Consider the following 17,500-nt stretch of genomic DNA (forward strand, 5'->3'; position numbering starts at 1 on the left):
GGTGGATCAGCTGTTGATGGACTTCACCAGGATGCCATCTGGTTTTTACACTGATTGATGGATTGTGCTTTTGCTGCCAGTAGATGGCACAGAAAAGTGTAAATAAACAGGACAACAGGTCAAAGTCAAGATGTTTTGTCCCCATATGAGGACCCCGGAGGTTAAGTACTAGACCCTGAGCACCACCTTTCTTTTAGAGTGAACCTTTATGACTTTCCTAAAGTGACCCAGAATATGTACAAGAGGAAATATTTCACAACTTTGTTTATTTTTGTGGTTCATACACATTTGAAACAAACTTGTCCTGGGCTCAGTTTGACACATTTTTATTCACAGTCATTAACATTCATTGCAATCATAATCTCTCACATGTTCTCCTGTTTTAAGGAGAACATGTAGACATTTAGAGTAAACTATAAACCTCTCTCTGCAAGATTCATTGAGCATTAATCACCTTTTGGTTGTTGTTCTTTGTTATCTGCCTTCTTGCAACTATCATTATCTTAACACCCATTTTTAATTAGGTATTATTCTTTTTAAAAATGACTACAATGACAAAGAAGGTGTGAGTGTCTTTGTGTGCTCATATTCACGTTCACAGTTCTAGCAGTCTGTCAAAGTTGTACAGAGTGCTTTCTGTACATGTAGGGAACACAGCCGTTAGAAAAAGGGTTAATATTGCTTCAGGTCCTGCTGCAGTGGGCCTGTCCAAACAAAGCTGCATGCAACGTGTTTAAATTGGAGGGTGTGTGTATGTGTCATCATCAACTGTCTTTCATTGATCTCATTCACGCTACAGAAACAAAAGTACTGTAACTGGTACTCCTCAGCCTGTGAAACAGTCGTGTAATGAAGCTTAGCAAAAGTTCTCCTGATTGACAGGAGCTCCCTTAAGTTTAAAAAATAACCCTGATGATGTCACAGTGATGTCATCAGGGTTTTCTTCCATCCATTTTCTGCCACTTATCCAAATGTATGATCTAGTGTTTGAGAAGCTAAACTAGACTCTAAAAGTATCTAAAGATATCTGCTGCTCATATTCTGTTTTAATCTGTCTCTCATATGTCCAGTTTAGCAGAAGTACAATGCTGAATTGCTTGAGTTCTCTTTTGGCACCCAAGAATTAGAACATCCGAAACCCATTTGCCCTGAATGCATCACGCCTGAGAGCTTTTCTACACTATTCTGTTTATTTGTGAGCATCTGAAATATATTAAACAAGTAAAGTTTATTCTTATAGCAGCTTTCACACATACAAATCACAAAGTGCTTGGCAGTCAAAATAAATAAAATAAAACAGATAAAAAACACAAAGGAAAAACAGGCATAAAATACAAGTTACAACATTAAATACCACAATGCACCTTAATGTCTGTCTCAAGAGATTTGTTTTAGCTGCTTTTTAAAAGACTCCACAGAGTCCAGAGACCTGCAGAGTCTCCAGAGACTTACTGAGAGACTATTCCAAAGGTTACTGATGGAAACTGGAAATCACGACCTCCCCAAGTCTTATAACATGTCTGAGGAACATTCAGAAGACCCTGGTCAGAGGACCTACGAGCTCAACTGGTGGTGTGGGGATGCAGAAGGTCCATAATAGAAAGTGTAGCCTTGCTGACCATGTGGGGTTCTGAAAGCCCAGTTGCAGCATTTTGGACAGTTTGTAAATGGTCCAATGAAGATTTATTAAGGCAGGTAAAAAGAGAATTACAGTAGTGTACAACATGAAGAGATAAATGCATGTATCAGCATCTCCAATTGATTGGTTACATTTCTTAAGTCAAAGAAATATTAGTCAGTTATATTATGATATAAGCATCAAAACTGATGGCTTGGCCAAAAATCACACTGATATTATACAGACTAGACCAACAAAATGAGTATTAGGTACCAAAGATCTGCCTGATCATGGTGTGAAGGTTATCAGGAGCAATAATCAAGACTTACATTTTCTCTGTATTTAATTGATAAGATCAAAATTAGAGCGGAAATCAGTTTTATTGGCCAAGTATGTCAAAGACACTAACTATGGCTTCCCGTAATGCAGCTCAGGTTAACTTTAGGAAGTGAACATGATTACATAATTGTCTGATACATCCATGATGAATTGCTCTTCAATACATAATACTATTATAAATCTTAAAACTTGTAAAATCCGTTTCATATTTTCAGAGGTCAACACAGTCGACAGAGGGCAGGGTCTCCAGTATCCAGCCACCTGTCTATGAAGAGTGACTGGTCCAAAGATTCACCTCCAAACTTCAGTACTGAACCTGGACCCTCAGACACAAAGTAAGAGACTGTTTCTACTGTGAGCTGAACTAGGAATGGAAAATGCTCTAAAATACTTGTTTTCCTGAAGCAGATCTATGAGTGTGACATTACAGCAAAGCCTCACGAATGTAGAATCAAAATCTGAATAAACACAAAGCCTGTAATATATGGGTAGTTTATTTTCCTGCTGCTTGTCTTTCTGTACATAATGTTTTCAAACCGTCTCTATACCTTAGATTTTTTGTTGCAAAAGTGATTTGCACTATAGATACAGAACAGAGTGAACCACATTCATGGTTTCTGGTAAAGATGACATCAATCAATCAATCAATCAATCAATCAATCTTTATTTGTATAGCGCCAAATCACAACAGAGTTATCTCAAGGCTCTTTACACATAGAGCAGGTCTAAACCTCAGAACCAGACCCAGAGTGGGAGAACATCTGCCTCGACCAGTTGGGGTTGAGAGTAGAGAGGAGAGAGAGGAAGGAGAGGAGAGAGAGGAAGGAGAGGAGAGAGAGGAGAGAGGAGAGAGAGAGGAAGGAGAGGAGAGAGAGGAAGGAGAGGAGAGAGAGAGGAAGGAGAGGAGAGAGAGAAGGAGAGGAGGAGAGAGAGGAAGGAGAGGAGAGAGAGGAAGGAGAGGAGAGAGAAGCACATTGAAGGTCCAGGACTGGAATCTGTCATCCGGACGTCTCCAGGCCCAGATTACCTGTGAGACCAGAAAGCACAGACAACTCCGGGGAAGAAGTTTAGCTTATTGATGCATTAATAGAACATGAATGTTAATGGATATAGATGGATGGATAGAGAGAGAGAGGGAGGAAGAGAGAGGAGCCCAGTGCTAAGTCTATAGCAGCATAAGCTTAGAGCTCACAAAGGAAAGTTTTAAGCTTACTCTTAAATGTAGGGAGGGTGTCTGACATCTGAAATAAAGACAGGCTTATTCTTTATGCTTTATTCTTTGTCTCCAAACAGCACAGTTTTTACCCAAGCTTTTAACTTTAACTTTGGAGGCTAAAGACAATCAACCCAATGACAGTCACTGTAAAGATGTAGTAACAACACTGAAGTAGTTGTGTTGTTGGTTAGCAACAAAAACAAAACTGTTAATCTTTACTTGTATTCACATGTAAAGATTAAAAATAAGTTTATGAGTGGATATGGTTCATTCAACATAGTCTTATCAATGATCCATCATCATCAGATCTGCTATTGTATGTTTCAAAAGGAGAAGCTGCCACTAGGTAGTGAGTTGGATCAGTTTTCAGTCCTATGATGGTGGTTCACTCCGGAGCAGCTTAACTTCAGAGGATTGGATCACAACCGACATTTATCCATTCACACACTGATGGCATAGGCTACCACACAGGGTACCAACCTGCTCATCAGGAGGAAACTAACCAATCATACACTGTTGGCGCAGCAACGGAACAATTTGGGGTTAAGTGTCTTGTCCAAGGACACATTGACATGTGGACTGGAGGAGCCAGGAATCGAACTGCCAATCTTCCAATTGGTGGACGACTGTTCTATTTTGCTTATTATCCTTACTACACTAATTTTCCAACATTTGCAAGTTAGCATCTAATAGTTTCTAAATGCCAGGGATCTATACTATAGAGTTATAGCATAAAACTTTGCAGTACTCAACATTTTTGGGCTCTATAGGCAGGTGGTAGTGTGACAGTCCTTAACAAATGACAGTGAATGGATTAATTAGATGGATAATTGAAAATACTTCTTTTTTCAGGGATCAGTACACGAGAGCAGAGTCTGTAATATCCAGCTGTCCATCTATGAAGAGTGACTGGTCTAAAGATTCCCCACCAAACTTCAGTAATGAACCTGGACCATCAGACACAAAGTAAGAGACTGTTTCTACTGCTTTTACCGAAATGAGGAGGAAGCCAATAGCCTCTATTTTACCAGTCTGTATAATTCTTGTTTATCCAATAACAGGAATGTATTTATTTAAACCAAAGTCAGTAATAACAGTATGAGGTAAAATAGTTCTTGCAGAGCCAGGATGAGATGAGACAGAGTTTATTTTGTTTACCTATACACCATTTTCACATAAAAACAGTAATGTGATTACTTGTTAGTACAAAACATTATATCATAGCTATTTAAATTAATATTATTTTCTGTTTGTGAGCAGTGAAGGTTTAGTGGAGGAGCAGCTGTCCTGCTGTTCTTTGTGTCAGGAAGTCCTGAAGGATCCAGTCTCTACCAGCTGTGGACACTGGTTCTGCAGACAGTGCATCACCTCATACTGGGACCAGTCTGCTTCATCAGGAGACTCCTCCTGTCCCCAGTGTGCAGAAAGATCCAGAACCAGACCTGGACTGCAGACAGACAGTCAGACCAGCACTGTACTAAGTAAGACTGAAGATCTTTTGTTTTAATGGTAATTTTGAAAACTAGGGTTAGGGTTACTGCATTTTTAACATGAGGCTCTGATCTCTCTCAGTCAGTGTTGATCTGTTGGAGGAACATAAGATCAGTCTGGGGGGGATTAGTCAAAATCTGACTGAAGAAACTGATGAGGCAGGAAGTGAAACCCATTGCAACAGCATCTTCACTGAGGTCCACATCACAGAGGGGCAGAGTGAAGAGGTTAATACCCAACATGAGATGAGGCAGCTTGAAACAGCTTCCAAGATGAAGACCCTCCATGATGCTCCAATCAAATGTCAGGACATCTTTAAAGTCTTACCTGACCAACAGAAAGACATCAGAGTGGTTCTGATGAACGGCGTCGCTGGCGTTGGAAAAACCTTCTCAGTGCAGAAGTTCACTCTGGACTGGGCACAGCGCTCCAACAACCAAGATATCAGTCTGCTGATTCTGTTCTCGTTCAGGGCGCTGAACTTGATCAAAGATGAGCAGTACAGTCTGCTCATGCTGATCCATGTTTTCTATCCAACATTACAGAAGCTCACAGCAGAGAAGCTCGCTGCCTGTAAAGTTCTGTTCATCTTTGACGGCCTGGATGAAAGCAGACTTTCACTGGATTTCAACAACAGTGAGGTCGTGTCTGATGTCACACAGAAGTCATCAGTCAGCGTGCTGCTGACAAACCTCATCCAGGGGAAACTGCTTCCCTCGGCTCTCGTCTGGATAACTACCCGACCTGCAGCAGCCAATCAGATCCCTCCTTCATGTGTGGACAGGGTAACAGAAGTACGAGGCTTCACTGACCCCCAGAAGGAGGAGTACTTCAGGAGGAGATTCAGTGATGAAGAGCAGTCCAGCACAATCATCTCACACATCAAGACATCCAGGAGCCTCCACATCATGTGTCGCATCCCAGTCTTCTGTTCGGTCATTGCTAGAGTTCTGGACCACATGGTGACTCCAGACCAGAGAGGAGAGTTGCCCAAGACCCTGACTGACCTTTACTCACACTTCCTGCTGGTTCAGACAAAGAGGAAGAAGAACAAGTATGATGAGGGACATGAGACGAGTCGACAGAAGCTGACGGAGGCTGACAGGAACCTTCTTCTGAAGCTGGGGAGGCTGGCGTTTGAACAACTGCAGAAAGGAAACATCCTGTTCTACCAAGAAGACCTGGAGCAGTGTGGTCTTGATGTCACAGAGGCCTCGGTGTTATCAGGAGTTTGTACACAGATCTTCAAAAGAGAGAGTGTGATCTTCCAGAAACCAGTCTACAGCTTTGTTCATCTGAGCGTTCAGGAGTTTCTGGCTGCAGTCTACATGTACCACTGTTACACCAACTGGAAGAAAGAAGTACTGGAGGACTTCCTGGGACTAGAATGGACTGAAAATGCTCAGGGAGGTGTATCCTTGGAGCTGTACCTCAGGAAGTGCTTGGGGAAAGCCCTAAACAGTAAAAATGGCCATCTGGACCTGTTTGTCCGCTTCCTTCATGGCCTCTCTCTGGAGTCCAACGAGAGTCTCTTAGGAAACCTGCTGGGTCAGACAGACAACAGTCCAGAAACCATCCAGAGAGTCATCAACAACTTGAAGGAGATGAGCATGTACAACATCTCTCCTGACAGAAGCATTAACATCTTCCACTGTCTGATGGAGATGAACGACCGCTCAGTACATCAGGAGATCCAAGAGTTCCTGAAGTCAGAGAACAGATCAGAGAAGAAACTCTCTGAGATCCAGTGCACAGCTCTGGCCTACTTGCTGCAGATGTCAGAGGAGGTTCTGGATGAGTTGGACCTGGAGAAGTACAACACATCAATGGAGGGACGACGGAGACTGATCCAAGCTGTGAGGAACTGCAGAAAGGCTCGGTAAGTCCAGATTACACCAGAAACATCCTTGCTGTTTGTAATGCCTATATTGAATTTTCTTTAATTTTTCTATAGACGTCAGCTTCCATAAATCCATTATTTATGGATAAATTCAGAACCACATAAAATTAAATAGAATAGAAAATCAAAAGTAATACAACAATGAATTCTTCCCAGCAACTGAATTTGACATAAAACACTTCATAACTTGTGAAGTAGAGAGGTTAAAGGATATTTTATTATGACTCATTGCTATTGCTACGCTTGATCTTGGCACTGTTTTCATGATAAATTTGTAATTACAGACTTAATGAGTTTACCTCTTTGCACTGTGAAGCTGTGGCCTCAGCTCTAAAGTCAAACCCATCTCATCTGAGAGAGTTGTATGTGAAGACTGATTATATGCAGGGGTCTGATGCAAAGTTGCTGTCTGTTGGTTTGGAGAGTCCACAATGTAAACTAGAGATTCTGAGGTTAGTTTGTTTTTTATCTTAATAAATACAAATAGTTGCCTCCCATTTACTTATGCAGCAGTTTCTCATGTGTAAACCTGTTTTAAAATGTATCCTCTAATGGCAGGATACATTGTAGAATGGAACATTACAATCTAGGCGATCTACTCTCCGCTTTGAAGTCCAACCCCTACAGTCTGAGAGAGCTGGACCTACGTAGCCACGGATTTTCATCGTCAGAAATGAAGCTTCTGAGTGATCTCTTGGAGAGTCCTGACTGTAGACTAAACACTCTGGGGTTTGTTAAAATGTTTCAATTTGTATACATTTCCACACTGTCCAATATTAAATAGAAAATAATGTTTTTGATTTATTTTGGTACAGTATGTTTTTATTTTTTATTTGTCTAATTATAGGCTGCAGAACTATTCACCTTCTGAGATCAGCATTGCTCCTCTGGCTTCAGCTCTACAGTCCAACCCTTATCTGAAAGCGCTGGACCTGAGTAACAACAATTTTCCATTGTCACAAATGAAGCTTCTGTGTGAACTTTTGAAGAATACTGACTGTAGACTGCAAACTCTGGGGTTTGTTAAAATCTTCCCCTTTGTATACATTTACAAGCTGTCAGATACAAAATAGAAAGTGATTTTGAATGATTTTGGTACAGTATGTTTGATTTGTAGTCTAATTACAGGCTGCAGAACTGTTCACTTTCTGAAATCACCATTGCTCCACTGGCTTCAGCTCTACAGTCCAACCCTTATCTGAAAGAGCTGGACCTGAGAAAAAACTCCAGCCTGTGGGATTCAGATCTGGATTGGCTGTCTAGTCCATGGTGCAGACTAGAGACTCTGAGGTGAGAATCTGCTTTATTTGTTCTTTGATCATAAATGTGACAAATGGTGTTGTTAATAAATTAAATTCTGTATAACTTGTATTGCTGCATGCTGATTTGAAATATCCAAAACCTTTTGATTAATAACATAATTTAAAAAATACCAAAACACAGTGCTTTTACCCTCTTCAATTTATTCAGATTGAGGTTCTGCAGATTATCAGTGAGAGGCTGTACTTCTCTGGTCCGAGTTCTGAAGTCCAGCCAAACCAGAGGTGTGAGGTCCCACACCCCCCAACTGAGAGAGCTGGATCTGAGCTACAGCAAGTTCCTACACAACTCAGTGAAGATCCTATCAGTTGATTTTAAGAGTCGACTTGAGATTCTCAAGTGAGTCTACTACAAAAAATTGAGGGGGCTGGAGGGTCAGGTGGGGATTATTATTGAATAGATTTTACACTGTACACTGTTTGATTTACTACTTCTTGTTGTAGACTTAATAGCTGTGGACTAGCAGACAAAAGCTGTTCTTCTCTGGTCTCAGCTTTTAATTCAAACTCCCATCTGAGAGAGCTGGAGCTAAGTAACAACAACCTGCAGGACTCTGGAGTGAAGCTACTGTCTGCTGAACTGGAGAGTTCAGATTGTACACTGGAGACTCTGAGGTTAGTTCAGATACTGTGTTAAGTATTAATTTGGAGATAAGGTGAGGGTGAAACATCATGATTCAGAGTTGTTTATATTCTGTAAGACTAACTTAGGCTACATTTAATCATGCATTTTGTAATCAGGCTTGGTGGGTGTGGACTGTCAGAGATCAGCTGTGCTTCTCTGGCCTCAGCTCTTAAGCGCAACCCCTCCCATCTGAGAGAGCTGGATCTGAGTGAAAACAATCTGCAGGATTCAGGAGTGAAGCTGCTGTGTGTTTCTCTGGAGAATCCACACTGTAAACTGAAGGCTCTGAAGTAAGCTAACACTTTAAAGGATACTGCTGGCTATTTTCTGCATTTTATTGGTTTTACTTTGAGATGAGATTTGTTGACCCTAAAAAAATATAGAAAATTACCAGCCTTGTCCTTTAATAGTTCTGTATGTACACATGTTTTTAATATATGCAGATCCAGGATATGTCATTCCTGTAGTTAAATGGCCAAGCCCACTTATTGGGTCAACATAACGCTGAGCAACACAAGGTTTAAGGGAGTCTCTAGTGTGAACATAAGGGTTTTTTGCTTTGCCTTATTAAAATGAATATTACAGTTGTATTGTTTCATGTGTGTTTATCATGAACAATCAGTGTACTGACTGCACAGACATTAAGTGTAGCCAACTGGAATTGTCAGCCGGTTAAAGAATGTAGAACAAAAGTAAAATATGAGCAGAATGTGAATAAATTGGTTTGTGATTTCAAAGAGGCTTTAATAGACATGGCTTTACCACCAATATATTGTGGAACACACAAAACTAGATAGTGTGACTGTAAAAAGAAGAATACCACCAGTTTAAACATTAAATGATTTCATGCAAGATTTCAATCCCAAAGATATTGAAGTTAGTATGCTTGTTTAATTGCATTTCAGATTGATGGACTGCAGTTTGTCAGAGATCAGCTGTGCTTCTCTGGCCTCAGCTCTGAAAATCAACCCCTCCCATCTGAAAAATCTGGAAATGAGTGACAACAATCTGCAGGATTCAGGAATGAAGCAACTGTGTGATATTTTTGAGATTTCAGACTGTGAACTGGAGACTCTGAGGTGAGTTTATCCAACTGTGGTGTATTTTAAGTAGATACTGCTTAAGCCTTTTAAAATAGAATAGAATAGATAGAATATATTTTACAGTGTAATCTTATTGTTGCACATGGTATCTATAAATTGATACGGAATGTGGAATGGAAATCATATTTCGCAATATAATTTGCAACTAATCAACACATTTTATTTTGATCCTCTTATTAAAGACTTGATAACTGCGGGTTGACAGAGATCAGCTGTGCTTCTCTGGCCTCAGCTCTGAAGTGCAATCCCTCCCATCTGAGAGAGCTGGATCTGGGTCACAACAAGCTGCAGGATTCAGGACTGAAGCTTCTATGTGATTTTCTAGAGAGTCCAGACTGCAGACTGGAGACTCTGGGGTACTTAAGGCACTGTTTTTTTTCTGTAAATGGAGCGGAATTAACACAACAGCAACTGTTTTCTTAAATCTTCTTCATACCACAGGTTAGTATGCTGTGTGGTCACAGAGGAAGGCTGTGCTTCTCTGGCCTCAGCTCTGAAGTCCAACCCCTCCCATCTGAGAGTGCTGCTGCTAAATGAAAACAGGCTGCAGGATTCAGGAGTGAAACGGCTGTGCATTGGACTGGAACACTGTACACTAGAAACTCTGAGGTCAGTTTAAATAGTATTTTTTCCACTCCTGTTTCATTGGTACCTCTATTTCTGAATAGGTTTTGTTCTTTGTTTGAAAATAAACCAGCTAAGAAGGATGAGCACCTCTATCAGATGTCTCATGCCATTTTGATAATATCTGTAAGAACATTGTACTTATGCTATAAAATGCTTTATATGTTATAAAATTGAATAGGCTTGTTATCTGTGGGCTGACGGAGGTTAGCTGTGTTTCACTGGCCTCTGCCCTGAACCACGACCCCTCCCATCTGAGAGATCTGGACCTGAGTGACAACAACCTGCAAGATTCAGGAGTGAAGCTGCTCTCTGTTGGACTAGAAAGTCCAAACTGCAGACTGGAGACTCTGAGGTGAGGTCATTTGATGTTATATTTTTGTATGCAGATAGTGACCAGGTAGTGATGACAAAATGTAAAAACAATTATTTAATACATCTGACTAAAATTATATTTATTCCTTCACCAGACTGGATAGTTGTCAACTGACAGGGAGTTCCTGTGACTCTCTGGCTTCAGTGCTGTCAAAGCAAAAACTCAAGTCCAATCCCTCCAATCTGAGAGAACTTGACCTGAGTAATAACAACCTCCAGGATTCAGGAGTGAAGCTGCTGTCTGCTGGACTCAGGAATAAATACTGTAGACTGACGACTCTGAGGTCAGTTTGAAGTAACAACCAATTTGCCAAACATTTTTTCTCTTTAGTCATATATGACAACTGCATATTAACTCAGAAAAGTAATTGTCGTAATTTAAAATGGAAACCTTGCCATGCCCAGACAGACACACAGTGACAGAGAGAGAGAGAGAGAACAAACAGGGTGCCAACAAGAAACAAAGGATAGAAGTAAACAGCAGAAACACTAGGCATGAGGGAGAAGCACAGCCAGATCATGACACCATTTCTGAAATGCTTTGCTTCACCAGAAAAAAGAGGTAGACAAGGTTCATTCACTTCAGTGTCTGGCCTCTCACTAGAGTTGAAGGATGGTTTCCAAACTGTAGTAGACAGAGATGGGCTAAAACACAGAATGTATTGCGACTCTCCTCACAAAACTACATAATTTATTGGTGTGTGTTTAATTAACCTTTTATTAATTATTGTGCTTTCTGTTATTGTTCAGACTGAACAACTGCAGTTTGTCAGAGAGCAGCTGTGATTCTCTCGCCTCAGCTCTGAAGTCCAACCCCTCCCATCTGAGAGAGATGGAGCTGAGTGAAAACAACTTGCAGGATTCAGGAGTGAAACTGCTGTCCCTTGGACTGGAGAGTCCACAATGTAAACTGGAGAATCTGAGGTTGGGATAGATACAGCAATTCATTTTATATAATATTATATATTAACAATTTTAGATACAAATAATTCCTGGAACTGAAGGTGCTCTATTTTTGTGAATGTGTTAACAAAGGTGCATATGCAAGGATAATTTTACTTTTACTTTGTTTTGTGTTTAGGCCTGGTCTAATTTTGTTGTTGAAGCAGCATGATCTTGGGCAGTGGCCACTGATTTATAGAATAGAACAGCTTAATTGTATTTGTCAACTTATTGTCCATGCAACTGGATAATAAAGTTGTATTCTATTCTTATATTAACAATTCATTAGGAAAGGTGTCACATGCATTGACAACCCCACCCCTTTACAAAATAGTAACTTGTCTGAGGTAAAAACACATACAGACCCACCTATTTTAAAAGCTGAACATATGTCAAATGTAGTTTTCAGCTTGATGTCCTGAGAAAAAGTGGACAAAATGTATGTGTGTATTTTTTGAAATGATTGTTCCTGTTGGTTAGTCAACAAAATATAATGAAAAATGTCTGCCATCTAACAGAAAATTAAAGTTAGAGTCAAACTCCTAACTTCACCTATGGAGTAGATGCATGTAGCCATAGAGTTTATGTAGTAGTAATGATAACGTACAATATGTAATGCAAACTGTTAATTTAAATGTGTATCCTGCTGCAGGATGAGAACCTGCGGACTGACAGACAACAGTTGGGCTTCTCTCGCAACAGCACTTCATACCAACCCCTCCCATCTGAGAGAGCTGGACCTGAGTTACAATGACATGCAAAATTTGGGGACTGAGCATCTCTCTTCATGTCTGATTAGTGAACATTGTAATTTGGAAACTCTGAGGTACAAAAAAGTATTTTGACATTTTGATGGAGCTCCAGATGTTAGCACTGGTTTATTAAAATTCTTCTCTTTCTGCAGGTTGACAAGCAATGAGCTGAAAAATACAGGCTTATTTGACCTGAACTCAGCTTTTTGTAGCTCAAAATACAATTTGAAAGAACTGGAAGTGTGTTTTAACCTGGGCAATTCAGCAGTGAAACAGCTGTTTGGTCTCCTGGAGAATCCACAGTGTGCTCTGGAGACTCTGAGGTCAGTAGAAGGTTGGATGCATTTTTGCATTTTTGGTTGATTCATGTGAGCTAGTGGTACACTGAAAATCTACCATTTTCTGCTGAAAACAAATTCTTATTCATTTTCTCAGTCAGTGTTTTCAGGTCAGATTAAACACTGGAGGTCTGTACTATGAAGCTGGATTTTCTCTTATGGAGGTAACTTCAGGGTAACTCTGGGTTTTCTCTCTTCTTACCTGGTAAATCACCATGGTAACTAATGCTGAACTACTCACCTGCTCCGGAGCAGGTTATGTTCTGGATAAGAGTTTTTAGGGAGATGCAATCCTTTAGATGTCCCCAATGATCCTATATGAAAAGTACAGAATGATTTACAAGCAACATTAAGTTAGTTTAATATTCAACATTCAACATATAAACCTATTATGAACTATTTGAGTGAATGATGTCAAACCAATTCAGACATTCAGACTAATATCCCTCATGTGCCTCAAGGATTATTTTTTAATTGACCAAAATATATATTATAAAAATAATCCTTGAGGCACATGAGGGATATTATTCTGTATATTATACAGTTGGTTTGACATCATTCACTCAAATGGTTGAAGCATAATAGGTTTGTATTTTGAATATTAAACTAAGTTAATTTTGGTAACTTCCTGCCAGCATTCCTTCCTGGCTTTTGCTGCATCAGTGTTGCTTTTGGCCTGATGATGTGTTTGAATTCTTCATATTATTGAAGAATAATTGTCTGCTCCTCCATGGTAAAGTAGCGCTGCAGACTCCTCCCCTTTATGTGAGTGCACTGTGATTGGTCAGACGCTGCAGACTCCTCCCCTTTATGTGAGCGCGCAGTGATCCAGATTAGAAAACCCTGGGTTCAATTACCGAGTTGATAACCAGCTTTGTAGTACCGCTTATCAGGATTGTGAATGTCTGGGTAAGTCAACCCAGGTAACGGAGAGATATCCTGGGTATGTTAATCCAGCTTCGTAGTACAGACTTCTGATCAGAGAGGATCTTTGTTTGGTGAGAGGAGGTAATCTGATGAGTTGACCTGCAGATAACATTTATTTATCTCTACAGGCTGGAATAAGGTGTCACCCTTACAAGGTAAGAACACTGACATTATGTGAGCACATCACTCACTTGAAATTCCACCCAGAGGTGATACATCAGTATTCACTAATAGACCCCAACTCTAACCTCCACCCCTGTCCTCAGAACAGGGGAACCTTTCAGCAGACAGAAGTTCTTAACACTAAACACAAAACAATTGAAATATGTACAATATGAGATTTTAGTGGACATATCTGGATTTTCTATATTTTTCTTTTTGTCAATCCAACCAACAATGAAACGATCTAGTAGTAATGTTTGTATGTCCAAAGCCTGATATCTTATTCATCTGTGCTGCAGACCTTCGTCATTGTCCAAAACCTATTAAAATCAATCAATCTTTATTTATAAAGCTCCAAATCACAACAGAGTCATGTGAAGGCTCTTTCTACATAGAGCAGGTCTAAACCGAACTCTTCAGGTTTCATTTAAAGAGACCCAACATTCCCACATGAGCAGCACTTGGTGACAGTGGAGAGAAAAAACTCCCTTTAACAGGAAGAACCCTCAGAACCAGACTCAGAGTGGGAGAACATCTTTTAACAGGAAGAACCCTCAGAACCAGACTCAGAGTGGGAGAACATCTTTTAACAGGAAGAACCCTCAGAACCAGACTCTAAGGCCATGTATACATGTAGCCGGTATTTATAAAAACTTATGTTTCCCTCCCTCTACCCTGCATAAATATGCCACATAAAGCTCAATCAAAGGTAGCACACGTTGATGCATTTTCTGTTTCATACTGTGATGTTTGGGAAACAAAAACTCAGTTTTCCCTTGAACACGCAAACATGGAAACAGAGTCTTTAGCTGTAGTTTTTAGAAATAATTGTTTTCAGTGACCTAAAACTGAGCTTTTGTGTGGATGAAAGGCAGCCATCAACTGACTGGCTAGGGTTGGGAGAGGAGAGAGGCACAGTAACAACAGCACTGAAAATGATATGAATAATTATGACCAACACATGAAAGCGCCACATCGATGCACTGACCAGGGAACAGCTAAGAACTTTAATGTCAGCTATTGTACATCCATGGTTTCTGACAGCAGGCAGCGATATATGACAAATAAAGTGGAGCAACCTTTATTTAACATTACACATGTATGAAGTAAGTCTAAATAAACAACTACACTTCAGAACCAAGCCAGAAAACCCAACAACCAGCAGCTGCCAGTATTATAGAAAAACAGCCCAAAGTTGCTTATAATAAGCAGACTTGCATGTGGACAGCAGCTGCTCATGGTTGGTTAACTCTGACTATAAATATACAGTATTTATCCATCCATCCATCCATCCATCCACAGGCCTCAGCTGCCACCATACTGCATCTTTACACCATAGGGAATGACTTCTGTGATGTTTGGATTCTACTCAGATAATAATATAATAAATAATAATAATGAAAGCAGAGCGGCAGGTTGATAGAGGCTGAAAAAAAATCACTTTATTCTGGACAATAAAAACAAAAACTGGCTGAGAAGCAAAAAGAATCACGAGACTCAAACAAAGCCGGATAAACAGAGTCAAACAGAAAACCAAGAGTTAAATACTCAGCTGATTACAAACAGGACACAGGTGAGTAAAACTAGACAGGTGAAGCACGAGGAAATCAACTAAGGCGGGAAATAGCAGGAAATAAAAACAACAGAAACACAAGAAAACTAGGGCTGTCAGCGTTAATGCGTTAATCGTGATTACATTAATGCAATCCATAACACGTTAATTTTTTAAATCTCATTTTAATGTGTCAAGCCTTTTTGTCCCTTCTACTCCCCCGTAGACGGCTCCTCTAGCTGTAGCGCTATGCTTTGAAGTGGCCTCCTGCAGTAAACCTACCGCGCTGATGGAAAGTAAGAGAGCTACTGGACTTTTGAACGGCTTGTTTAACTTTAAAACACTTCCAGACGCTTCAGTTGACAAGTCAAAAGTAAAATGCAACCTGTGTCAAACGGAGTTTAACTACCACCGGAGTACGTGGAGTTTGAGTTAGCACCTCCACGCTAAACACCCAGGTGCAGCCAAGCCAGCCTCAGCTCCACCAAAGGACCATTTTGGAGTGTGGGAGTCGCAGCAGAGCCGTGATTGATTCCCAGTTAAGACACTCTGGTAAGAAATGCTTTACATTATGGGCTTAAAACTGCCTTCAAATGGAAAATAACAGGATTTTAAACATGCTATTCAAAACGCCATTAATCGCGATTAACTATGGAAATTCTGCGATTAATCTCGATTAAAAAAATTAATCGTTTGACAGCCCTAAAGAAAACATTTCAAAATAAAACAATAACTTAAACACAAACAGTAAGTTTAGGCAGGATGTGACGAGTAGTTACCGTGGTCACTTTAGAGGGGGGGGTTGATTGTTGTTACCTCTGACGGGGAATAGCTCTCACCAAACTGTCCTGATGTGAATAAGTGAAGTGGAACCTGTGTGATAAGGTGAAGTGTGAAAGTAGAGACGGTGGAACCTGTGATAAGGTGAAGTGTGGAAGTAGAGACGGTGGAAGCTGTGATAAGGTGAAGTGTGGAAGTAGAGACGGTGGAAGCTGTGATAAGGTGAAGTGTGGAAGTAGAGACGGTGGAAGCTGTGATAAGGTGAAGTGTGGAAGTAGAGACGGTGGAAGCTGTGATAAGGTGAAGTGTGGAAGTAGAGACGGTGGAAGCTGTGATAAGGTGAAGTGTGGAAGTAGAGACGGTGGAAGCTGTGATAAGGTGAAGTGTGGAAGTAGAGACGGTGGAAGCTGTTGAAGGTGATCAGAGTTTATTGACAGAAGCTCAGAATCAAACTACAGATCATTAACATTCATCATCTCTCTGCTTCACATTCAGGTTCACTCACATATGATCCCTGCAGCCGAGGGGGGGGGGGGGGGGGGGTCTGACCCTGCTCTCTGAGAGACCTCCACCTAGACCTTCACCTCCCTGTGTGTGTGTGTGTATCTGTGTGTGAGAGTGTGTTACTGTGTGTGTGTGTCTGTGTGTGTTACTGTGTGTGTGTGATTGTGTGTGTATATATGTGTGTGTGTGTGTGAGTGTGAGAGTGCGTGCGTGTGTGTGTGTGTGTGTGTGTGTGAGAGTGTTACTGTGTGTGTTACTATGTGTGTGTGAGAGTGAGTGTGTGTGTGTGTGTATATGAGTGTGTGTGAGAATGTGTGTGTATGAGTGTTACTGTGTGTGCATGTGTGTGTCTGAGAGTGAGTCTCTCTGTGTGTTACTGTGTGTGTGTGTATATATGTGTATGAGTATGTGTGTGTGTATGTGTGTGTTACTGTGTGTGTGTGTCTCTCTGTATGTGTGTATGTGTGTGTTACTGTATGTGTGTGTGTGTGTGTGTGTGTGTGTGTGTGTGTAGAAACGAGACAACACGGAGCTTTCGATGCTAAACCAACACAGGAAGTGAACAGATGCAACATTTAAGAAGTCGGCGTCATATTTATTTAACTTTATTGCAAAATATGCCGACTCAGCGTTTCTCAGCTTCTTACTCATATTTTCAGCTTCATTAATAAAACCTTTGATGTAAATGTTTGATTTTTATGACACATGGATCATTTCTTTCTGTACATTTCAGTTTATTGTCATTTTTGATGTTTTGATTTCTACATTTTATATCATAAAAAACCTTCCAGTGATTTCAGCGGGAAGCTTCAGAGAGGCTGAACTCTACTTTATGTAATGACTTCAACCCTCGTGTTGTCCTTGAGTCAAGGAAGGGAGGAAAGGAGGGAGGAAGGGAGGAAAGGAGGGAGGAAGAAGGAAGGAAAGGAGGGA

At 40.5% G+C, this 17,500-nt stretch overlaps 1 protein-coding gene and 1 long non-coding RNA gene across 2 annotated transcripts in view; both read left to right on the plus strand.

Annotated features, from left to right (window-relative positions):
* Nucleotides 1–11,544, plus strand: part of LOC128382755 (NACHT, LRR and PYD domains-containing protein 14-like) — a 13,396-nt gene extending 1,852 nt beyond the window's left edge. Inside the window, exons 3-12 of the mRNA XM_053342767.1 lie at nt 2,173–2,292; nt 4,026–4,128; nt 4,235–4,238; nt 4,439–4,651; nt 4,737–6,543; nt 8,625–8,798; nt 9,414–9,587; nt 9,794–9,967; nt 10,417–10,590; nt 11,361–11,544. Of these exons, the coding sequence (XP_053198742.1) occupies nt 2,173–2,292; nt 4,026–4,128; nt 4,235–4,238; nt 4,439–4,651; nt 4,737–6,543; nt 8,625–8,798; nt 9,414–9,587; nt 9,794–9,967; nt 10,417–10,590; nt 11,361–11,544 (3,127 nt within the window). The remainder of the gene's footprint in view (nt 1–2,172; nt 2,293–4,025; nt 4,129–4,234; nt 4,239–4,438; nt 4,652–4,736; nt 6,544–8,624; nt 8,799–9,413; nt 9,588–9,793; nt 9,968–10,416; nt 10,591–11,360) is intronic.
* A 990-nt stretch (nt 11,545–12,534) lies between these two features.
* On the plus strand, nt 12,535–16,588 carry LOC128382190 (uncharacterized). Its single transcript, XR_008323695.1, has 3 exons — nt 12,535–12,627; nt 13,698–13,724; nt 16,559–16,588. It is a non-coding gene; the product is annotated as an uncharacterized LOC128382190 (long non-coding RNA).
* Nucleotides 16,589–17,500: the final 912 nt, after the last annotated feature.

Source organism: Scomber japonicus, chromosome 21, assembly GCF_027409825.1.
Source record: "Scomber japonicus isolate fScoJap1 chromosome 21, fScoJap1.pri, whole genome shotgun sequence".
Classification (NCBI taxonomy): Eukaryota; Metazoa; Chordata; class Actinopteri; order Scombriformes; family Scombridae; genus Scomber; species Scomber japonicus.